Source organism: Argopecten irradians, chromosome 12 (assembly GCF_041381155.1).
Source record: "Argopecten irradians isolate NY chromosome 12, Ai_NY, whole genome shotgun sequence".
Taxonomy (NCBI): Eukaryota; Metazoa; Mollusca; class Bivalvia; order Pectinida; family Pectinidae; genus Argopecten; species Argopecten irradians.
Genome location: NC_091145.1, coordinates 19,374,625 through 19,400,699, shown reverse-complemented (window position 1 = coordinate 19,400,699; position 26,075 = coordinate 19,374,625). Strand labels below are relative to the sequence as shown.

At 33.3% G+C, this 26,075-nt stretch overlaps 2 protein-coding genes across 7 annotated transcripts in view; both read left to right on the top strand.

Annotated features, from left to right (window-relative positions):
* Positions 1–26,075, top strand: part of LOC138335968 (universal stress protein Sll1388-like) — an 80,469-nt gene that overhangs the window by 47,895 nt on the left and 6,499 nt on the right. The gene's annotated exons all lie outside the window — the stretch shown is intronic.
* LOC138335967 (uncharacterized) overlaps positions 1–26,075 on the top strand; it is a 33,022-nt gene that overhangs the window by 3,082 nt on the left and 3,865 nt on the right. The window contains exons 6-26 of one of the 5 annotated variants that reach the window (XM_069285191.1): positions 291–452; positions 4,138–4,236; positions 4,777–4,945; positions 5,341–5,415; positions 5,779–5,931; positions 6,132–6,225; positions 6,857–6,980; positions 7,342–7,496; positions 9,274–9,327; positions 9,861–9,943; positions 10,472–10,561; positions 11,143–11,311; positions 12,731–12,781; positions 15,238–15,431; positions 16,679–16,739; positions 18,027–18,593; positions 21,005–21,222; positions 21,819–21,983; positions 22,946–23,311; positions 24,380–24,431; positions 24,883–25,110. In XM_069285191.1, the coding sequence (XP_069141292.1) occupies positions 291–452; positions 4,138–4,236; positions 4,777–4,945; positions 5,341–5,415; positions 5,779–5,931; positions 6,132–6,225; positions 6,857–6,980; positions 7,342–7,496; positions 9,274–9,327; positions 9,861–9,943; positions 10,472–10,561; positions 11,143–11,311; positions 12,731–12,781; positions 15,238–15,431; positions 16,679–16,739; positions 18,027–18,593; positions 21,005–21,222; positions 21,819–21,983; positions 22,946–23,311; positions 24,380–24,431; positions 24,883–25,110 (3,329 nt within the window). Of the gene's footprint in view, positions 1–290; positions 453–4,137; positions 4,237–4,776; positions 4,946–5,340; positions 5,416–5,778; positions 5,932–6,131; positions 6,226–6,856; positions 6,981–7,341; positions 7,497–9,273; positions 9,328–9,860; positions 9,944–10,471; positions 10,562–11,142; positions 11,312–12,730; positions 12,782–15,237; positions 15,432–16,678; positions 16,740–18,023; positions 18,594–21,004; positions 21,223–21,818; positions 21,984–22,945; positions 23,312–24,379; positions 24,432–24,882; positions 25,111–26,075 lie in introns of all 5 variants that reach the window. The other 4 variants (XM_069285190.1, XM_069285192.1, XM_069285193.1 and 1 more) reach the window with 4 other exon arrangements.

Sequence of the window (26,075 nt, the reverse complement as noted above, 5' to 3'; positions counted from 1 at the left end):
AGAATTAGATTTATATGAGGGTTTTTTTATGTAAGGGAGTATATTTTTATTTGCATTGTATATAAGATGATCTCCCCTTAGTGGAGAAGTTTTAAAAAAAACTGATGAAATTATTTCCTTTTAACAAATAATAGTTATGAAAGAATCACTCCCAGTAGAAGGTAATTTAAAAATGATCTTCCTTTTGAAGGTTTATGAATTCTGTATACAATTAAATATTGATTTTAATAAATTAGTTATATATTATTAAAGATAAAATAAACAATAATGATATCACTTTTGTTTTACAGTGTGCGGCTGTTTAACAGGAAGACCACTAAGAACCTAACGACAGTTCTACCACCACATGTGGTGCCCCCGCTACAGTCGGTGATGAGTGTTTGTTACAGTAGAGAGTTTGATGTGGTATTCCTTCTTATTAATCCTCAGGAGATCTGGGTCTATACCTCCAGGTAAGTAATTTCTATTATGTACCTTTCTCCTGGTCATTCTCAGAAAAGTAGGGCTTGTGCTGTTACTCAAAGAAAAAAAAATCCATGATTAGAATTATCAAATCAGGAACTAATTCTCCTAACAACAGTATTATTTCCTTATTTACACCTGATCAAAGAATATCATATAATCACCAAATTTTTTTTCCATTTTCCCTGAAGTGAAGTAAAATTTTGTATCATCATCATACCAATAGAAAAGGGAGCATGATTCAGTCCATGTTATTTATGTCCAAAACTTCATCAAAGGCTGTAAAAGAGTTTGATTTATGAAAAAATATTTACAGTCAGTGGTGAATTGATAGTATAAACCCTGTTGATTTCAACCAAAGGCTACTCAACTTTATTTCTCGATAGATTGAGTATGTCACGCGCAATTTGGAGCCGCGCGGATGAATTTATGATGGTCCAAATCAGAAACTTTTGGTGTTTTCAGTAACCGAACGTACGTTCGATGAACATGTACATGTATCAAAATAGGTTTTAACACATATACATGTACGTGTGTAAATACAAATGTAGAAAAGTTACATTGTTTATGTTACTACGTACCTCTTTGACCAATGCTTCCGTGCGTATGATAAATAAACAATGTTGTACAATGTACAGTTTTGCACATTCCGATGACGTCGCAATGTTTACATGTTGTGTGTCGGTGAGTCTGTGTTGTTCTCTACCACATGTAGCCTAGATCTTCATTCTATTCGTATTTTTAACATCTTTGGTTGTACGCGAATGGATAAGATATGTCAGAACAACATCAGTATTTGAGGTGGATAAGTTTAACCAAAACGACCTAGCACGACAAAGCATTTTTGTTCACCTCGGCGGACAGACAAGTCCTGTACGTTAGAATCTAGAATCTACTGTGAATCGGCGAGGGTAGGTACGTTTGGGTGTTTCGAAATATCAATGAAACGGAATCCTACAATTGTAGCTTTACAATACTTGTAATAGATACCTCTAATATTTATTGAAGTGTTTGAAACAACAATATGAATATAGTTAACATTTTGAGAGCGGTACAGTAAACGTTTACAGTAGTGGGCCTACCTGTGTTTGTACATGTTCCTCGAAACGACGTCCGATACATTTGAAAATCTCCAAAATCGGGAAATAATGACATGAAACTATGTAAACATCCGTGTATTCAAGAAATTTCAAACGTGAACTGATTAAGTAGAACTCAAGTGATCACAAAATTGAAGAAACTCTCTGTTTGTCACACCTCCTTGACACAGGCGGTTTGAATCGGACACCGCGTCACAACTACGTTAAATATCCTGCCACGTTATGAATTGTGTAAGCGTGTGAAATCATACGAAGCAAAAGATTAAAACCAAACTGCTTTGCACCATGGTGTTTTTAACAACAGATAAATAAAATGATTTATAGTTCCATACCGGGAAAACCCCAGATATATGCTTCATCAGACAGAACTCATTTTTAGGTCACCTGAAATGAAGTCTCAAGTGACCTATTCTAATCGCCTTTTGTCCGTCGTCGTCCGTCGTGCGTCGTGCGTCGTGCGTCGTCCGTCGTATGTCCGTAAACAATTTACATTTTCGACTTCTTCTCCAAAACTGCTGAAGCAATTTCAATGAAATTTTGCATAAACCTTCTAAGGCATAAGGCCAATCAAAATTGTGAATTATATGGTCCCCACCCCCCAGGGGGCTGTGGGAGGGGCCAAAAGGGGTAAAATTGAGTAAAATTTCAAAAATCTTCTTCTCTACTCACAGATGTGGTAGAATCAAATACTCTTCATAGATAGAAAGATCTTAAGGTCCTTTACAAAAATTGTGAATTATATGACCCTGGGGTCTCTAGTTTCCCCCTGGGGAGGGGGTTAAGTTTACTATAGTTTATATTGGGAAAACACATTTTTGCGCATTATTTGGTCATTTGTAATAGGAAATGAGTCAAATGTTGTCAGAATTATCAGTATGAGATGGCCATTTAATCCTATTAACAAATTTTCTATGACTGACCCCCAGGGGCCTTAGGGGCGGGGTCAAAAGGGGTCAAATAGGCTAAAACTTCAAAAATCTTCTTCTGAAGTTCTGGAAATGGTAGAATCAAATACTTTTAATAAATAGAAAGGTCTTAAGGTCCTTTACAAAAATTGTGAATTATATGACCCTGGGGTCTCACGTTTCCCCCTGGGGAGGGGGTCAAGTTTACTATAGTTTATATAGGGAAAAAACATTTATGAGCATGTTTTGCTCAATTTTCATTGGAAATGAGTCAAACTTGGTTAGAATTATTAGCCTGACATAGCATTTTAATATCATATCCATATTGGTCCAGGCCGACCCCCTGGGGCAGTGGGGCGGGGCCAAAAAAGGTCAAATAGGCTAAAATTTCGAAAATATTCTTTTAAAATTCTGGCAATGGTATAAACAAATACACTTTATAGATGAAAAGGTCTTAAAGTTTGTTTATAAAAATTGTCAATTATATGACCCTGGGGTCTCCTGTTTCCCCTTGGGGAGGGGGTCAAGTTTACTATAGTTTATATAGGAAAAACACATTTATGAGCATGTTTTGCTCAATTTTCATTGGAAACGAGTCAAACTTGGTTAGAATTATTAGCCTGAGATAGCATTTAAATATCATATCCACATTGGTCCTGGCCGACCCCCTGGGGCAGAGGGGCGGGGCCAAAAAAGGGTCAAATAGGCTAAAACTTCAAAAATCTTCTAAAATTCTGGATATAGTAGAATAAAATAATTATAGATGGAAAGGTCTTAAGATGTTTTATAAAAATTGTGAATTATATGACCTTGGGGTCTCACGTTACCCCCTGGGGAGGGGTCAAGTTTACTTTAGTTTATATAGGAAAAACATATTTGTGAACATTATTTGCCCAATTTTCGTAGGAAATGAGTCATACTTGATTAGAATTATTAGCCGAAGATATAGCATTTTAACATCCATATCCGTCCTCAATGACCCCCTGGGGGACCAGAGGGGCAGGACCAAACAGGGTCAAAATGATTAAAATTTCAAAAAATACCTCTAAATTCACAGGTTTGATGGAAGCAAATACTCTTCATAGTCTAAAAAGTCAAATTTATAAATCACTGACCAACTTCAAGGCCCAGCATATAGTGTTTATATGCCTTTAATTTGTTTCATTATTTGTTTAATTATATATTCTAACTCAGGTGACCGTTAAGGCCCATGGGCCTCTTGTATTGGTATGTTCATTGATAAATTGGCGGGAATTTCCGCCACTTCAAGTGGCTGTTCCAAATGCCTGTCGGAACCAAACGATATAATTCAATTTTAGTCTTATAAATGCCATAAACACTATTAAGGGTAAATTTTGAGCTATGAAAATAATAGTTCAGACTGTAAATATAAGGATTAAAGTCTCTTTCTGGTGGTTCTATCGAAGGATAAAGTTGAGTAGGGTATCGATATTTGTTTCATGGACCGCTTCGCGGTCCATTCCAAATATCGATACCCTACTCAACTTTATCCTTCGATAGAACCACCAGAAAGAGACTTTAATCCTTAACTAATATATATACAGGAAAATGTTATATTGTTGTATTTTAAATGTTATTCAAAGATTTCACATTGATATTTTTATTATTAATTTGAAATAAATAAACATTTATTATAAATGTGTTCCCAGGACTGACCCCAGCTGTCGTATAGCTGTGTGGAATGTACATGATCTACAGCTACCTTACATCACTGGGGCTAAAGGCAGAGGTGAAGACCACAGCACGAGGTTAGTGAAACATTTCCTAGTTAAAAACTCCAAACAAAACATTAGATTGTAATATATAGTTATAATTGTACAGTGGACCCTTAATAATCTGGAGACTTTTAAAATATGTTCCCAGCCCAAACCGTCCAGATTGTGAACTTTTCGGACCTATCTGTTCCCTGGCATTTCCGTCCAGGTTGTGAGTTTTCCAGGCTGTCAGCGTCCTGACTATCGTGGTTCCACTATATATATATATCTATTTGTCAATGATTAGAGATTATAACAGTAACTTAATAATCACAGTTTCCAGATTTCTAGTTACCTACTAGGTGAAAACATTTTCTGTTAGTACGTTTACAATTTTTTTTATTTGATGTGTTAAGTGCGTTTCAGCTGAAATTTTGTATAATATTGTCATGCATGGTTGTAAAATCTGGCCAATGTATGCGTATTTTCTATTATATATATACAATAATGTAAGCTAATGAATGGTAGCTATTGATATAAAAATAAGACACATCATTAGTAGACAATAGTTCATATGATCTTTTTATGGAACAGAACTGGACCAAAAGGTATCCCACACCACCGTGCTACAGAGAATGGTACGGGGAACGAAGTCGTGTGTAACTGTTACAGTTTGTGTGACCTGAACTCCTCGGCGACCATGTGGACAGACGAGGGAAACTGTTGTCCTATACGTCATACATATCTACTGCTGGGGATGGAGGTAGGCGATCACATATGGACATTATCTTGTCAATTAACTGAACATGAAATATTCCGTCTTTGCATTTAAAATTTAACTACATGTACCTTGTGATTAGGTATCCATGGTGACATCAATATTTTGTGAGTGAAAACCCACATATTTTTCTCTGAAAAGTATGACGTTACCCTCACAAACACATGACGTCATAATCAATACCTAAATGCAAAGACAGATAACTTTGTAATATGCAAATACAGAATAATACATATGTATCGTTAGATAATTAATTGTGACACTTCTAATCATAATCTATTTTCTAAAAAATCTGATTGTACCAAAATAATGTTCACAGTATTTGATTCTTTTCTTTGTATTTTAAACAAAACATTTCAGGATGACTTTGTTATTTTTAGGATGGTCGTATTCTGTTTATGGACCCTGTGATTCGTGGACAGAAGTACATGGAGTTCAAGGCCAACAAAGATAAGGTCAGGGTCAAAGTTTGTTGTCAATAGGAAATAGTAAAACATCTGCATTAACATGCTTCCTTACAGAAAGGTACTCTATTTAAAATTGTTCTGTGTACTGATGACATACATATTAGTTGTTCTTTGATTTATTTGTTGTTCTAATATATATTGGGTGAGTCGAACCATCTTCTTCATCTGATTCAGCACTTTATAGAGTTGGACATTTCTAATGTAAACCTATCTGCCATGTCTAAATTAGAATTGTCTACAATGTAATGGTGATATTAACTTTGCTTTTATTTGCAAAATATCAACCTAGTACACAATTGTCCTTTGTTGAATATGTTTTAGTTCTAAAGATAGAGTGAAATTTCTCTTTAGATCCAGATGATGAAACATGACGTGGCTCACGAGGCTCTGATCACCATGTGTCAGATGGTCGGACATGCCTTGTTCCAGATATGGGACCTCCCCAATCTTACACTCAAACATGAGGTGTGCTGTGGACAGGATGTGCTTTACTTCACACGACTGGTAGGGTTAATTTTCTTAGATGATCTTCATAATTTGGTTATTCTTGATACTCCATGAGTCTATGTCATAGCGAAACTGAAGGCATTTTAGAGGAAAAAACCTGGTCAATCAAAGGAGATCTACAGATACATTTTTGAAGATAAAATGGATTAACACCAAACTTTAATTCCAACTTGAAGTTGATTATTTTTTTATTACAGGACTACTCATTCCTGACTGGCCACCAGAGTGGGGCTGTCTACTTTCACTATCTACTTCCTGCGGAAGAGTCTACCCCATTTCTGAAATCAAAAGGTAAACATATGAAAATTTCATTTGTATAATAAATTATCTATTCCTCCCATGCAATAGAATCTCTAACACATGTATAATAGAGGGTGACTGGTCAGAATGAGAAAAACTTGAGTGGTTGACTGTATTAGAAATCAATGAATTTTAATAAGACTGTTGAAGTTTACATTCTGCCTTTGCATATTACAGAGTTATCTGCCCTTGTGGGTAGGTATTGATTTAGAACAAACATATATTGCTTGTAACGTTATGTGTTTGCGAACTTAGCATTATACTTTTCAGAGAAAAGAGACAGTTTTGCCTACAAAATTACGGTGTCACAATCGATTGCTTCCCAAAAGGGAAATAACTCTACAATATACAAAGACACAATTGGCAAGGACTTGTTAAATCATTGAAAGGGATAGTAAATGGTTACATTCTCTATGAAAATTTGCTGAATAGGCATTGCTAATTGTAATGGTTAACCTGTTATAGCTGCAGTCATCTAATACAAATACACATGCATGTATTTTGTATTGAACTACTGAAATATTTAGGATTAAAATTTTACCCATATATTTTTTAAAACTGTTAAATACCTTCGATGATGGGTGTGTATCTTATATGGCTGGTATGTTTTCATGTTGTATAGGAGAAGATGAAGAGACAACCGTGGAGGAGAAGGATGTGGCTAACAATGGTAAAAAACTGGATCATAACAGTCCCATTGTAGGACTGGACGCCTCAACGTCTCTCCGGATCTTCTGTTCTGCAAGGTACACAATGTGCACATGTTGTTTGCTTGTCTGATGTTAACTAGTCAGTGAGTATGTAAATTATCTAATTTGAAGACATTGCATTTTTTTTGAGAGATTGCTATACTTACTAATAATTAAAGGATGATTGATTAAAAAAAATGTTTGAAGTGAACGATTTTGACACCAACATCAAATTTTGTAATGAACGTTTTAAGCTTCAGAAATAGAAAAGATCACATGTGCCTTCAATTTTATCAGATTAGTGAACTTGAATCAACCTCTATTGTATTGAGTCATAAAGTATAAAATCCTTTGTTTGTTTTATAATATTTTTACTGTATTTAACTATAAATTGATATTGATGCTGATTGTGTTTCAGTCTGGATGGTGCTGTAAAGATCTGGGACGAGTTCTGTGTTTTACTGACAGAAATCACAATGGAAGAGTCTCTCAGTGCTCTGTGTTTCCTTAATGCTCAGTGTGACTTGTTGGTTGGCTTTCAGAATCATATCTACTTCATCGATCACACAAAAGGTAGGTTCAACCACACTTAAGAAAGGCACACAAATCAGAATTATATCTACTTCATCGACCACACAAAAAGTAGGTTCAACCACACTAAATGTAGGCACACAGAATTATATCTACTTTATCGACCTAACAAAAGCGAGGTACAACCACACTAAATGTAGGCACACAGAATTATATCTACTTCATCGTCCTCACGAAAGGTAGGTACGACCCAACTAAAGGTAGGCACACAAATCAGAGTTACAAAAGCTAGGTACGACCACACTAAAGGTAGGCACACAAATCAGAATCACATCTACAACATTAACCACACAAAAGGTAGGCATTCAAATCAGGATCAATAGACAGAAGATACATCAATACATTCATCATGCATTACCCCAAAATCAGTCACAGCACAGATATGAAAAGGTCAGGGGTCACATGCCTGATCACATGGGTTTTCTCCAGGCACTTCCACCCAATCTAAGACCTCTCACACGCTTATATTTGGAACACTGAAACTGATTTGTACATCTTATATAATATAAAACTTATTTCACAATCGATGTTAAATAAATAAACTTTATAGTTAAGGGTGTACACCTCTGAGAAGTCAAAATTTTCTTGTATTAAACTTTTTTTCTCATATAGATTTTTGGAAAAAGGAGTTCGTACCATAAAAGAAAATGGAAGAAAAAACATATGTCCGTGTGCTCGTTTTTGAGCTTTTGTCACTCGAAGACACCTAGTTGACAAAATGTTGGATTTTATGGGAATTTTGCCGTTTTGACCATATGAGATAGCGATTAAAGCCATAATTTCCTAATGAGGTGTTTGATATGAATGAATGTTTGTAGAATTCATTTTCTAGTAGTCTTCTTTAAAGATATACCAGTTTTGATCAATTAGACTAATATTTTTTCTCAGAATAACAACATATGCTACCCCTACCCCTTAATTTTGAGCTACAAAATGCACCATTTTCAGCCATTTTTGCCAAATTTAACCCTTTATAGAAAAAGTTCTGGTATTAAACTTTTGTTATTATTTTGCATATCAATAGGGAAACGGTAGTTCTTTCTAAATCAGGAAGAAAAATTGGGGGTCCGTGTGCTTACTTTTTTGCCCCATTTGAATTTTTGTTATTTTTCAGTATTTTAGAGTAAAAAATGAAAGTGCCCAAATTACAATTAAATGTAAAAATAAAGTCACAAAAGTATATCGTTTCACATATTAATGCTCAATATTTTAATTACTAGGAACCTAGTAACGATTTCCAGCAAAAATTAGCTAAATACAGCTAAAAATGCTGGCGCAGTGATGATTTTAGTAAAAACAATTTCAGTAAAAAATGGAAAAACTGTGGCTCTACTTGAAGCGAAAAAAGACACAATTTCAAAATGGCCGCTAAATGGGCCATTTCTTAAAATCCCTGTATAAAAAAATCTGCTAAAAATAGAAATGTAATTTTTTGACAAAATTTGCATCTGGCAACTTGCTACAGATACTGATAAATTATATTTGAAAATCTCATAACTTCTTTGATCTATGTTGAAACGAGACTTCAACGGGACTGAAACCTCAGAAGAATACATCCTTAATAGCTAGGTATTAAACAAAGCAAAGCAAAGATGGTGGAATGCACCCAATTTCAATTAAAGACAATTAAACAGAATAGCTAATAAGAATACAAATGTGATTTGTCATCTAATTTAATTTAGAAGCAAAACCAATGTTGTAGTTATGTGTCACCCAAGCTTTCTATCGTTACAAATAACAACCAATATTTATCTTTCAGTTTGTCCGTACTTGAAGCTTCCGGAGGATGAAGGAGATGACGATACAGACACAGGTAAGATTCTGGTATCCAACCAAAGCAATATGTTACAGTTATATAAGGATTTGACATGGCGATATTGGTAAAGAGTAGAACTATTGGAATCTTACATGTGTCGGTCATAATGGTTTTACATGAACCTAGAAATAGAGGCATTCAGTTGAACAGAAAACTCCAGCAGAATGACACAAGAAGTTAATCAGAATTAGCATCTTTGATATTAGATTTCTTGCTGTCTTGCTTTAGAAATGTTGAAGCAAAAAACTAGTTCTTTGAATATTGATAAAATGGGGGCACAGTAATATCAGGTACTGTATGGGAAAACCTTGAAAAGGCTGATTGGTTAGATAATTTTAGTCTTTTAACGTCAGAGTCATGCACCTTTACTATAAGTTGACATAGTGGAATTTTAACCTTAACTGTATTTTTCAAAGCTCTAGGCAATGTAATTCAGTGCTATATTTTACATTGTTATTAAATATTTGATAACTATATCAATTTAAATTGAATGAAAATAGTTCACTTAAATTTGTATTGCTGATTGACAGAGTCTGACATCTACGAGAACCCTGATGTGTTGTATGAGGGAGGTCTACAGAACACAGATGAACTCACACTGGAGACATATCTGGTAAGAACCGACCTATGTTATATATCTTACTTATTGAGATGTGAAATTTACAGTCAGTGTTAATTAGTCTTCAGAAGAATTGACCGATCATCAGTCGTGTAACATAGCCACACCTCATGCCCACAAATGCATGTGTACACAAATATTCAATGTCGGAGCAAACATCGTAGCATGTACAAAATACAAAATTCAAAGTAACAAGCAGCTTGATTAAAAAGTGATGATCTGTCAGTTGTCAGCAGTCAAGACATCAAGCTGTAATAAAAGTGACTAAAGAATCACTTCTTTAAAATTCTAAGTTTAGAATCTTATTGAAATATCTTTTGTTACATTAAATGTTCGAATTGACTTTGATGTACATAACACCAACAGTTGGAGAGTTAGAAATATTAGATGTTAATTAAATAATTATAGAAGCTTCAGAATTCAGATTACTTTTAGATTTTAAATGAATACATACATGTATCATCAAGAAATGTCAATTAAATGCTAGCAATTTTTTAATTTATTTACATTTTCCAAATCTAGGTACCCTATAAATTGAAATTCTCTCAAGACTTCCTGGAAGGAAAGTTACCCATAGAACAGAAAGCTGGCACAAAGGAGGAAGAGAAAGAGGTAGGTCACTATTAATGCAGACTGTAGAGTTTAGCTGTATAATGTCTTAGATAAAACTGTTCCTGTAAATTACTATTCGTCCATTTTTTGAATAATTATATGATAGCATGAAATGCTAAATCAAATTCATTGACATTTCAAATTAAATAAAGGTTCATTGAATTTACTGTTAGATTAATATTTGTAGTCTTACATTTATTTATTTTTGTATCATCAACTGCATATCAAAGTGTTAATTACAACATTGCAACTTAAACCAGACTGGCCAACAGACCCTTGATGATATGTTGTTTTTTTAGCAGAAAATTCAAATGCTGAATTATCTCCCCTGGTTTGAAACTTGATTAGTATCAGACATGTTGCAAAGAAAAGATTATTAAGACAAGTTTTACTAATCTAAAGACTGGTAGCAGGTCTAATGGCAAACATAAACTTATAAATTTAGGTGAATAACATCTCTTGGGTTAATGTTTGAATTTGTAGCCCACATTTAATGCAAGACAGCTAAAATATAGGAAATATCGCTGAGATGCCAGGTATGATATTACTATCAGTTCATTAATATGTTCATGTTATTTCAGTCTAGCGAGTCCGAGTCAGACTACTCCCTGGCTCCCACGGACACATATCTCTCTCCGCCGGACAGTCCTAGCCGACTGTCCGAGATTGATCTGACCCTTGGATCCAGCTACACCAAATATGATCTCCTTAAACAGATGAATCGCACGATGAGGACCCTGGCATTGAAACGTAAGTACGCACTTACAAAGCATTGAAAATATAATGTATATCAAACATAATGGGTATGGTAATAGGTACAGCACTAGCTAGGAGCTTGTATACAAAATGTGAAATAAATGTTATAAAAAATGTATGTCACCTCAAATTAATTGAATACATTATGTAAGAAAATTTAATTAATTGGCAGATGTTTTTTATATGAATATAAATTATTTATCATAATAAAAAGAAATGTTATAAGGGCAATTTAAAAAAAAAAAACATTTTCAAATCAGAAGTGTAATACATCATGTAATTGACCACAATTAGTAAATTAATAATTTAATACATAATGTATAGTAATGTTAAATGTTACATGTATATCAACTGTTGTTTGGTAATATATGACTATATAAGGTATGAGTTTTTATACATATTTAGTCAGATCATTGTTCTTAATGCACGTTGCATGTTTCTGGTGGAGATTGACACTTAACATGTGTGTACATGTAGCACCAACATACACCAAGTCATTTAATGACAGATATCTATATGGGTATATATTACTTTGTTAAAATATGTTTAACATTTTTAATGGATTTGTGGGGTTAATGGTCTATTTTACTTTATTCATGCTTGTTTTTTGGAATTTTTGTTTATCACATTATGAAGAAATATCATAATCATTATAATGGTACATGGTTTGAAAACATTATCTCACAGACAAATGAGTCAATTGATATTCGAGAGCAAATACCACTCTGATTATCACCATGACCCAAAGTCTTGAGTCATCCTATAGAGACCGCAGAACCAAATGATTTCTCTATATACAATATATTAACGTTTGCCAATGTCCAGCTAGGTTAAATGGTGTTTTCAAGTCTGGTCACCTGTTACTAATTTTGAAGAATGTCATTTTGCATACCTGTGGATAAAAAGAAATTAAGATTTACCATCTTGCTAAACTTTTATTTGGGGGTGCCATCTTTTGTTGAATTCTGCACCAAAAATTGACCAAAATATTCATGAAATTCCAATATTGATTATCTCCCCTTGTCAAAAACACACTTGATAGAATTTTAAAATTTTATCAAGAATTTTTAAATATTTTACATCTACATGCATATATGTATTGCCCAACCCACACATTAAACATTTGAAACTGATGCGCCCTCAATACCCAATCAGCAGGCTCCGAAACATTCATCTCTCTATGAAATCTTGTGCCCAAAAGGGGATTTCCAGGAATCTATTTTTGGTTTGATTCTGCGATCCCTAAACCCTGTAGCTAGTTATAAACACTGTTCATGTTGTGTGTTTGACTGAACTCTATGTATCCTATATCCTATCCACAGATGTAAAGATACACCTGATGTTGTTCTATCTAGATCATATCATGTTTATAACCAAGACCTATCAGCACCTGCATGCCATATTATATTCCAGAGAAAGCAGAAGCTAGGAGAAAATTATTGATGAAAAAAGGAAAAAGACGATGTAAGATGGTTTTGTCCCGTTTTGCGGGATCCCGAGTGTTTCTTTTCCTCTTCTCCCCATGTTCCAGATATTTCCACCCTCCTATTACCCTACTGTACCCGGCACCATTCTCTCCCTCTCAGCTGTTTATATATATATATATTTGTTATTGCACAGACTCTTGATTCCTGTTTCAGTTTGCTGAAGTTTAATACAAGGTTGTACTAAATTTTCTCTTGCAATGAGCTAATTAAGAACACTTCATTTTCAATGAATACCTACTTGCTTTCAAATGATTATATAATCTTCTCTTCCTCTTTAAGTCAAGTTCTTGACTCACAAGGAATCTTTATGGACTGACAAAACTTTTGAAAACAAATTAAGCAAAAATGATGGAAGCAAGACCTTAGTTCTATTTGTTATGGAATGGAGTTTTTGAATTAAAGCACTTTCTAAAATGAATAGCATTCATTTTAGAAATGACTTAAGAAAATTATGTACACCTTTGTATTTCAAAAAATATGTTTCAGTTTGTGTGTGTTTCTGTTCTCATGTAACTGTCACTTGTTCTGAAAAAAAACTGCAGTAGGTACATATTTCAAGAACATCAATTTTACAAAATCAATGTAGTGAAACCACCATTGCTATTGATCATAATATCAGAGAAAGTTTTTTATCCCTGTATAGGAGTGTACGGCAATGATTCTGACACCTGAATTCAGAGTGTATAAATCCTAATAAATCATTTCATTGTGCAGTTTATTGTTCTAGATGACATTTTACTTCATACTTGAAATATCTTTTAAAGTAAAGATATTTTAAAAGATAAATATCACAATTTAACCAATAATACATGTAATTCTATTATCACTTTAGTAAATAATATATATAATATTTACCCCATCACACAAATTAGCACACTAATAACTGGGAAATCAATAATGACCAGATCATTTCTATTTTTCAGATTAAAAAAATGCAATTGTTTTCATTCAAAAAATGAAAAAATTGATTTTAAAGAAAAGGGTTAAAATTTCAAACCTATTGCCATATGTGAATAATATTTTCTTAACATTTTCAAATCATTGTGGCACAAAATTTTCATTGACCATGCAATATCACTTTAGTACATACATTATTGCATTTTGTTTTATAGTTATGCTGTGTTCCTTCATAGTCTGATATATTGCCACAATATAAAAAAAATGTTTTACTGATTTGAAATTTGCTTATAGACTTCATTATCACACACATATAATGTAGTATATCACATTGATATATTTTATGATAAAAAAACTTGCCATATTGTGTTTTCTTGTTTTACACACATTTTGATTTATTGATTAATTGTCCTACATGTAGTTATTAAGTTTTAATGAACATGACCCTTGACATTTATTGCAGTCACACAATTTGTATTGTTTTGTAATTTTTTTATTTTTTCAAACAGTAGTAATATATTCATCAAAAATGACGTTAGCCATTATTTTGTTAATCAAATCTATATCTGCAGTTTTCGATTGAAGTTTGCATTGTTCACATCATTGTATTATATTATTACAGTATTGACTATTTCTCCTACAGTAACAGTAGTTCCATGATCGTCTAGTAATATTATTTTGTGCGACTATCACATAAATTTAAGCCTTTAAAGATAGTTAATAAAAATTACTGCAGACAATTGTTATATAACAGCTGAAGTAATTTATGTTGATTTTAACCTCAAAGTCAAACAGTGTGCGAGACAGCATTCAGTGCACTTCAAAGCTTTCAAAGATTGTAAGGTATACCCAAGGGTGATATCCTTTCTCCCTTACGTTTGAGCTGTTCTTAAATTAAATAATTCAAAACTTCTAGTCAAGTTTCACACATGTTGCACCTCACATATTCAATTAAAATTGGTTCATATTAATGGTAACATCCTTTGTCAATCAGGTAGAATTTGTAATAATAACATACAAATTATGAATCTGTTGTGTATCTGGTGGTAAGTGACCTTTCCTTAAACCTGAAAATGCTTTTTGAATATGAAGGATAGATTATCAAATAATATATTCATATGTTTTGTTCCCTTTGGCTTTTTACAAAACACCTTTATTGAAATAAGAAATATTATAGCACCAGTGTACCATCTTATTTTAATGCATCTATTTTCAGCATGGTGATTTAAGCATTAAATAAAATATCTGTTTAAAAACTTCATGAACAACAGCATTCATATGATAAGTGTAAATTACTGCTGGTGAAATGTGTCATAGAAATAATGATTAACAAGAAACCTGTAACCAAATCTTTTTGAAATTTATCACCTGTAGTTGTACTAATGTGTTGGCAATGTAAATTGTCTGTAAATTGTGGTGTTTGAATTCTTGATAAATAGTAATTAGTGTCTAGAGAAAACAGTTTGTTCATGTCTTATTTACAACATAATTATATGAATTAATAAAATTTATTAAAAATATATTACTTTTATTTAGATCCCAAAAGAGGAAAGAAGAGAGTGAACATTATGTTGGATGACGACACACCTCTCCAATCTGACATTGAGGATGGACATAAAGAGGAAGATCCCTTCGCCTTACCGACTTTTGGAATGTCCCCCGGCCCCACACCCCCGGGCACCCCCCCAACTAGGCCGGCTACACCTGTTGACTGGGTACCCCATATTGAGGTAAGTTTCTGATATATAAAGACATCTCGCCTCCTCCTTGTCAGTATAATGTGACAGGGTGGGGTGTGCTGGTTGTTGTCTTAGGCAGCATTGTTCAGTGAGATTGTACTATAAGATTGACATGAGTCCCACTATTTCTTAGAAGCACAACACAAATATACCACAGACTCCCAAAACATACCGACACTCATGGTATACAGAGGAGACCCTAGCTTTTAATAACCAAACCATTAGTCCAAAAAACAACAACAACAAATAAAATAAAAAAAACCAAAAACAACAATTCAACAAGTCATTGTAGAAAGGCAATTAAAGCACTGTACCAGTAATTGACTAGATTTTTCTCAAAAATGTTTTGCTCAAAAACCTTTTTAGGCACAAGAAATTTCACTTTAAAAAAAAACTTTGGCTAAGAAGCTTCAAAAGCTAGCATCAATTAACTATACCAGGTAATTCTCCCACACTTCTGCCAATACCCTTTGACTATATATACCCCTACGCATGTCCTCCAGTAAATTTATAAACAGGCCTTGCCTTAAAACTTGATACTTCATATTAAAATAAGGTGTGCCTTTTTTTTAGGTCACCTGAGACGAAGTTTCAAGTGACCTATTCTAATCGCCTTTTGTCCGTCGTCGTGCGTCGTATGTCTGTAAACAATTTACATATTCGACTTCTTCTCCAAACCTGCTGAACCAATTTCAATAAAATTTTGCACAAACCTTCTAGGGCATAAGGCCAATCAAAATTGTGAATTATATGGTCCCCACCCCCACCCCCCCCCCCCCCCCCAAGGGGCTGTGGGAGGGGCCAAAAGGGGTAAAATTGACAAAAATCTTCTTCTCCACTCACAGATGGGGTGGAACCAAATACTCTTCATAGATTAAAAAGTGAAATTTCTAAATCACTGACCAACATCAAGGGCCTGTATTTAGAGTTTATATGTCTTTGTTTCATTCTAAAACAAACTCAGGTATTTTTATTTCTATAAAAGTGATTACTATAAAAAGAAAAAAATGTCATAAAGGAATTGCATTTCACTTCAATCATGATTAAGGATTCTTAAACAAAACTTACATCACCTAACTTTGATGTTACAGATATGCTGTGCACTGTTGTTCAGGTTTCAGCAACATCTGATTTTTTAAAACATATTTTAAACCAAGGATATCTTTTGGTCCTTTGACGAAATTTGCTAATGATATAATTATGAACTAAAGGTTTTAAAATAAATTATTCATTTTCAGGGAACAGATGTTGTTGAAGATAAGACAAAACCCGAAAAGGCTATCCCAGAGCCAGTTGCAGGTGAGAATTACTACATCAAACTTTACATAGTGGTTTCATTATTAACATGATATATAAGTTTGGGATTAATTATCAAATTTTCAGTTTGTGCCATGGTTGATAGTTAATATGTATTGATGATTCTATGATTTAAAATGTTGAAATTGATGTGATGCAGTGATCTGTTGGTGCTGTGATTTTAATATTAATGATCTCCGCATTGATAGACTACATTTATATGACGATAAGTTTTTAAAGTGACAAGGTTTAGATCTATAGTCACCTGTTTTTATGATATATATATATATATATAGCTAGACAGTTAGCATGAAATCCAAACTTTTATTTATTTCATGTGCTTATACATGTAGATACAGCTAGATAAAATTCACCTTTTACCTGATTTACAAGTAATTTTCCATTAGTTAGCTTCGTAAGGTTATCTGCTCTTGTGAGAGGGTGTTGATTTGTATGTAGTATTTAAATAACTGGGGGTCTTATCTGCGTGAGATTTCTTACTTGACCTGAAATATGGTAAGATGTCCTTCTTGGGTTATAACCATGCCGTTGGTATCAAAGATTAATGTGGGTTTGAAATAAAAAAAAAAAATAAAAAATATGTTATCTCTAAATGAAATGAAACTTTCAAAAGAACCCACAAGAGCAGATGTTAAGAAAAAATTAAGGCTTGCTAGAAATTGAATATTGAAATTATTTTTTTTAATGAAATTATAAATTTTATCTTAAAACATTTTTCCTTTTTTTATTAATTCTTACAAAGAATGTTTTATAATTATTTTATTGTGATTTGTTTTATATTACATTTTTCTATATTGACCATGAAATCATATTATAAAGCACAAATAATGTAGCAACATATATTTATCGTGAATATTAATTGGTTTATCTCTTATATTGTATACCAAAAATATCCCCTTATTTAATCATTTGGTTCAAGGGCTCACATCACAACAATATATTATAGAACTATTTAAGATTGTTATCAGAAATGTAAAAAAATAGAGATTTATATCACAAAATAAAGATGCAATGACATCGAAATTTAATGAGAAATATTTTTATGATAATTGTGAAAATATCCTAGTGTAGTATTGATTCAAAAGTTTTATTTGAATAATTATGTTAATATTAATAATTATTAATAATTTTGTTATGATATCTAATTATGTTGACACTATTTCTAGGCAATAGATGTTTGTTTAGCAGCATGTATGTGTTTATGTATGTATATGTAATCACCAATATTCATCACCATATACTGTACCTTTATTCTGTGTACAACAGCAGACCTTGATCCTTTCCAACATTTAGCACCAGAAGCGACTGTTGAGTATACTCCCCCACAAAACACTCTGGACAAACTTCCAGCTGATTCTGTTCCTGAATTCTCTAGGAAAAAAATAGACTATACTATACCGAATGTTTTGGATGCGGATGACCGCACTCCTCAAACTATAATACAATCAGTAAATATTGAAGATGAACCAGACCACGACCAATTCAAATCAGAATTATTTGGTACGGAAACAGAGACTATTCCGGAGAAAAAACCGGATATTATTTCTGATAAGCCAGAAGTTGGCATTTCCTCGGAATCGGAACCTGAACCAGAACCTGATGTTGAATCTGTAGAAGCCAAAGTTGAATCTAAAATTGAAAGTGATCCCTCATTTCCGGTATTGACATGCACTAGTAAAATGTTGGTTTCCCGTAAATCTACTACTGATAACGATGATGATGATTTCGCAACGGTGCTAAATGAAATTAAAAAGGAGAAAGGCTCAAGTTTGTTGTCCACGATTAGACTTCCCGAACCAGAGGAGGATGTCAAAGGGAGACAACTACGTAAGGAAGGTAACACATCTGTACGATGTAGTAAAGGGTGCATGCACGGCTCTTCAATGGATATCTGATGTTCATCCTCATTCTGCAATTGTAAAACTTATTGTTTCCTTGCAAATTCAAAATTTCCTATTTCATCATCGATACTTTTTCAAAACATATTCTGACTTAGTTTTTGTCCACAAATAAGTTGCACTGGAGTATAAGCCGCACTCCTGATTTCAGTTGGAAAAATTAGCGGCTTATATTCCGAAAAATATGGTAATTGAAGTTATATTTTACTATATGAACTTTTATTTGAATCGTGACAAAATTTGGTTTACTTTGGATATTTTCAAAGAAGTATTTTTTATTTACCGTATGTATTTTTAAAACATAAGCACTATACCAAATTCTCATTTTAGTAATTGATATTTCAATTGTTTTAAATGGAAAATGGAGAAAAAATGAATTTGCATAAAGTAAATCGGAAAATTAACCAGCACAGTAATATTTCCTGATGATAATTATCAGAGCACCTTAACAACAAGTGGTCAAAATACCACAGGATTCAATCAACCCTGTAGTTCATTTCTTGCTCTACGTTAACTGTCCAATTAGTTATCTTAATATCACAATCCTGGTGAGGAGTTGCCCTTCTAAGGTCAGATTGTTAACCAGAAGATTCATTCATCATTTCATGTCTATTTAAATAGGCTGATGTGTTGACCCATACTTAATTACCTTTCGACATTCTGTACCAGTCCCAGATCTAACACACTCTTGTTATTCATAATTACATAAACGAGAAGTAGATTTAGAAAAATACATCCCCACCCCAAAAGTTTTGCTGAATACCCAATCCTTTCATATGCACAAGGAAGTAGATAGAATGGTTTTTACCAACCACATCTACTACAATTTGTTTTCCATTTTAGTTTTAAACTTCATTTTATGAAGACAACAATTTTCGAGATTTGTCTAAGGATTATTTAATCTAAAGATGAGAATATATGTACTCAAAATGATATAAGTTTATTAAACCAACCTAGCGCTTCATTAATTTTAATTAATCAAATTAATTATAATGATTATTTAATACACAATTCTAAATGTAAGTTATTAAAACTGTAACAAACAGACGACATAATTCATTATCAAACCAAAAAATAGATTAATTAGTTGATTTTAAGTGCATGGATTAAAATCAATATCAAACATAACCTAAGATGATTTTAACAACATGAACTTAACTAAAATATGTCAACCGCATCCTGACCTTGGTAATTCGACCTTGACCTCATATCTTGGTAGATTTGTGTTAATCTAGGTCACTATGACTGCTATATCTGGTGTGGTAGATGGATCTTTGGCTATATCAAAATATATTTATCACGTTTTTCTTGTAGTAAAATTATTCTGTTATCATTGACTGTCGTAAATTTGTAGTCCTGTGTATTTTTGTTGCAGAATAAGTGGTCATTGTGTGATATATATATTAGATCTTTACTGGAATTCTGATCATAATCATTTGTCCAATCTTCTTATTTATTTATTTTTATCATAGGATGCTTTAGATATGCAAAATTATTTGCATGTGGAAATTGTTATTTTCCTTTCTAAAATTTGGCAGGTAATACTTCCACAAATAAATGAAACATTCAATGCATGTTCAAAAGTGAAGAGAAAATAATTCATTCTCTCGCAACAAAAACAAAATTTTTTACTAAAGTATTATGATTAATTGATCTGCATATTATATGGTAATTTATACTTAATTTGATAAAATGCACAATAGCCTACAAAGTAATTATATGGCGGAAATTAGGATTCATCATATTTTGCAATATGTCAATGTCCACAGAAAATGATTTCTTTCAAATTCATGATTGCGCAAATGCATGTCAAGAGAAATAACATAAAAACTTACAATAATTTAATAGATATTCGGTCACAAATGCTATGTATTTAATTGTCAATGAATCCTTATAACAAGTATAAATGAGGTATAAATGATATGAAACTAAAACAAACTAGAAAATGTTTCTAAAGGTAAGTTTATATCAAGAGAATAGCAATTAGATTAAATGCCATTTAAGTATTTAAATTGCCAGCATATGTTTTCAAAATGCATAATGTGTGAAATATGATAATTTTACCTGATATGCCATTGTTGATACATTAGCTTGTAATCCCCCATTCTGCTTTCAGCAAATGCTTGTGTTCCAGAAAGTTTTTAATATAATTTTCAAAGAGTTTCTGTTATGTATTATAAAAGCTAGAGATGCTAGAGTTTTAGCTAGAACATCAACAATGTATACAGACATTAATGTGCAAACAAATAGACGTAAGATGCTGCTTGATCTTCATGCTTCTTATTTCATAAAGGTACATATTCACTACCGTATTGCAGACTTTACCAAACTATATTGTTATATGTGCAGAAGCCTTCACACCTGTGGAGGAAAAACGGCCAAGGTCGGAGCACCAGTATGAAGAGGAAGAAGAAGAGATACCAAGACGTCGCAGTAAATACAGTCTTGCTAATGCCAGGGTTGATGTCAAGGGCTTAATGAGACCACAGTCTAAACGGTTACCAAGGCGATTCCCTTCACCGTCCCCGTCCAGACGAGAGTCTGACCACTCTCACACCACACTAACAGTAAGTTGTTGTCACCCTTGTTCTCAAACATTCCCCATTATTTCAGGATGAAATGTTCACGTCTAAGTTTCAGAATATTTTAGCTTATGTTTCGTTTTTAAAAATGCACAGGTCTGCGAGTGATATTGATAGGGATGGCCTTAACTTATTAAACCGGTAATTTTTAAATCACCTACCTTAGAAAGAAATAACGGGATTTTAAGGGAAGGGGCCTAATACTGGAAGTATGTAATGTTTTTATTAATTGTTTAAAGTTTTAATGTAAGAAAGTTCTGTTTAACAGATTTTACGTATCGTATTATAAATGTAAAGATTAGTTTTCATTTCATACTGCGTGATATGAATGCCTATGGCGATTCTAGGTGTTAGTTTTATACTTACTCAAAAGATTGTGTTTTTATGTGAAATCTTGATGACAAAGTCACCAGGATGCTTGAAGCATGATTGAAAATATAAACGGAGATGGATTTTAAACAAATGAAAGTTTTGAAGTGGCATATTCTTGGCACTGAAATAATGATGGAATATGTGAAAATAAGAATGGATGTAAAGAGTAGAATTAAAGAACATATCCAATTGAAATGTGTGTATAAAAGGAAGAAGATTTGAAGCGACTGCAGCAGCGGGAGAAAAAACAACAGATGAAGGACAGAAAATTGCCAAAGAAAGGTCAGAAGCTGACACGACAGGAACTGATAGAGCAGCAGAGACTTCAACAGGAGATGCAGAAAAAGAAGTATGACTTACCTGCTGGGTACAAGGTAGGGAGACATGCTAGCGGTTTTTTTTCCTTATTTTTTTGTCATATTTGCGAGATGAGTTTGTTACTATATTTTGCTTGTTTGGAAAATATTAGTTACTGTTTTAGATTAACTTGCAAGATAGCTATTATTCTATTATGGCCTTTTCAAGAGGGAACTGTTCTCCTAGAGTGTTGTCTGGCGAGGTATAGGCACCTAGTCGAAGTCGAGGGTACTATACCTCGCCAGACAACACTATAGGAGAACTGTTTCCGAGGAAAAGGGCCATAATAGATTTAGTACGTCACATGACATTCATTTTGACGTCATATATTTGGTCGCGTGCTCATTCCCGGGGGAATATACTTTGGTATAGTTCCCGTAGTCAGGTATAGTCTCCCGTGGTCAAGAAAGACAGGGAAGGGAACTGTCGCAAAATAGAACATGGCTGTTATTCAATCGCATTACTAGTAATTATCATGTGATGTACAAATAGTAACAATATATTTGGTTTTAAAACTTTGCATTGATTTGATATGCTATGAGCCTTAACCTAGCTAAACAAGTATCACGCATGACATACAAGTATATATTTTTTTCTTGACACATTTAATTCTTCTTACATATAATACCTAAATTCATAAATGAATTATGCCTTTCATACTTCGTGATATGTATGTATGTGCATATAAGAAAGGACTTTTTTATTTATTTCTGAAAGAAGAAGACATTATTCGATTTGAAGGGTAACTCATTTCTCATCAAACACAGTTTTATCTCACTGTATTGTTATTTCACATATCCCCGTGTGTTAAGATATTTACGGCATGGAGACATGGGAAAGATATTAATTTTAACTAAAGCGCTCGCTATATGGTAACATTTTACTAGTCGCTATTTTCACGTTTTGACCAATCTTTGAAATTAGATTAGATGCTACTGTAAGCTTATGAGTGGCTATGTATGCTATGTCTCTACCTTAGCCCCGAGCTCCAGACCAGAAGAAAGATGACGCCAACGAGAGCGGTTTCCCGATGGTCATGTTCCAACAGGAGGATATTGACAACTTCCAGGACATGATGTGGGACCCGGAGCCCCAGGGGACCAAACAACCTGGCCTAATGGGTACCAAGCTTGAACTTCCTCCTGCTCGCAGACCCACGGAACCTCCCAGGCCCATTAAACCAATCATTAACCGGCCGGGTGTTCCTCCTGCTAAACCCACGGAACAGGCTCCGCCACCGAGTACAGAGGCGGCAGCAGTTGCTGAAGCAATTGCACAGGAGGAAACGCCTGTCCAGCTAAAAACGCTAGATCTACCTATGCCACAACAGTTCAGGCCACCAGAGGTAGGGTAGACATTATGTTGAGGGTATCATAAAAAATAAAAAAGTTATTGGTTAATTGGTGTTTTCTTCCCTTTGTGATACTTTAATTTCTTATTGATCTTATATTGGGTTTGGACCTACTGAGTTGTAGGTTTTGCAGACAACTCGCACACGCATATTGCATTATATACCAAGTTTGTTATATTTTGTGCCTAAGATTTTGCATTTTTTTTTTTTTTTTTTTTACATTTTTTAATCATGTAAATTTGATGATACATTTAAGATTATTCTAATAAGATTAAACAAACCAAGATATAACATAATTTAAGATTACCTTAGACAAACTTTAGTACTTTAACCTATGTTGGAATGGGTCGAGTGTGATTTAGGGGTAAATGCATTATTGTAAAACTCCTACCTTAAATAATGTCCATTGCAGACTTTTTAAAGAGCACTGCACATGTTTGACTTCTTAGGTAGGATTATTTAGCATTCTTTAAACATTTAGTTAGTGCAATGATTTAGCTTATTGATATATGAATATTGAATGCATTATGAAGTTACAGATTATGCCAGTTCTGCTTGACATCTGATAAGCATTTGTTTCAATCATTTGAGAAAGCTCATAGAAACGCTAAATGGCTTTTACACATTAGGCTGTAATAGTTTGTTATCATTTCATCTTATTTGATGACATATTTCAACGTTTACCAAAGCAAAATTCAACATACTCTTTCTTTAAGAGATCATTTGAATTGCTTCACAACTACACCTTACTTTTGAAAAAAACACAACCTTTTTTACGTGAATATTGCATAAGCGAAATTATTAATAATGTAAAATACGCATGTATAATTAAAGAGAAATTATTATATATCGGCTTTTAATATTACAGAACGGCGAAATTTTTGTGTGCATTTATCTTATTTTATGATTAATTCAACCTTAGTTTCAAAATCCATAATTGCATGCAAATGAAATTAAAATGTCATTAAAGTACTTACCTGTTCTTTCCTGCCATTAAATCTTTCAGTTGACTTTTCAAAAGTGTGTCAACAATTTCAGGTCAAACCAATTCTATTGTTTCAGTCCAAGCCTCCGTTACCTACGAAAGACACAGAAAAGCCAGAGGATAAAAAAGGTAATCATTCTAATTTCATTTCGTTAAAAAATGCATGTACTGAAAGTCCCAATGTAATATCAAAGGGATACCTATATCAATAGATGAATTATTATCTATGAAACCCCTTTCACGGTTTCCAAATTTCTCTCTCAATAATGATGATTGTCTTCATCAAAGCATGCATCTTAACAAGCATGAATTGACTTCAGAATAGTTAGATTCATCTTATTCAAAGCATGAATCAATCAAATGGAAATATTTTCATCAAAGCATGTCCTCTTAATAATGAAATCTTAAATTCTAAGTAGTATCTTTTCTAGTCTTTTTAAACATCACTTGTATGTGGAACATGTTTTACGTCTTTTGTCAAACGTACTTTTTGACTTATCACCTCATGCCATGTATTGTTGAATGCATGCGTCATATTCACAATCACTCTAGGCATGTGTTGTAATCACTGAATGTATAGGACTTGAACAAAAACCAGCTGAGGAAGAAAAGGACCGTGAAAACTTGTCACCTGATGTTGAGACAGCCGTACAGAGAAAATGGCAAAGGGGCGAAACTATGCCTAAATCTGTGCCACACGCCCCTCAAGGGACCCTGAAAAAGCTATCCGAACAGCGCAAGGGAGGCTCCAAACCAATCAAAGTTATCCTTCCTCGGGAAAATGACGCACCTCAAGATCCCCACACACGTAATTGTTACCTGATGTTGAGATGCTTAACCACTGTATATATATAACCATCTTCGGCTCTAACCCAGGGCAAGCTTAATATGTTATATCCTCTGTTTCTGTTGTACTAATTTGTTAAAGTGCTGACTGTTTCTTGTGTTTACTAATACCGTATAACTGGGTTTTTTCCGAGTGGATGATATTCTTCCTGTTAATAGACCTTCGAAAGAGTTGCAAATGTTTCAAAATATGAGCTGTTATATTTCTCTCACGACTGGACCGTAGAACAAATTTAAAGATATTTTTAAAAAAATGTTACAATGATGAGAGAAAATCTGTAAAAATCATTAAAATGTTACAATGCTAATCTGAAAAAATATCCACAGAAAATACACAGCTATACAATATTTAACACAGTTATATTAATTTACGTGTATAACCATATGCATATGTTTTCCTTGCATTTTCTCCCAAATGACGTTGTATATCCATGTTCTTCTATATCTGCGTTAAACCTTTTTCAGCTTATATCGACCATTATTATTGGACGTATCAAATCTCTTGATGATTAACTTTCTTCTGATTTATATGGATAACCATTATATGCTTTTCTGACAATGTGCTTAAAATGAAGAAAATGCAAACCAGAAAGTTTATGGAAACTTGAGTGGGTCTACCTGGCGTATACAGTAACCGGACAGACAAGTTATTGCCTAACCTTTTGAAATTGAATACAGTTTGAGATAAAATGTTGAGTAAGATATATTCCAAATTAAATTGAATTTAATCTTAAAATTTATTCACAGAAAGTGTTTAGTGTAGTTCATTGAGTTGCATTTATTTCCAACTTAAGCTAAACTACTAATGACGAATGTTTCAAAGATTTAGTCTTTATGTAGATGTTAGAAAAAAAGGTATTTCTCTCTGTAAAGGTGAATATTTTAAATAGTGGTATTGCATTAATTTATTGAACATTATGTCGGTTG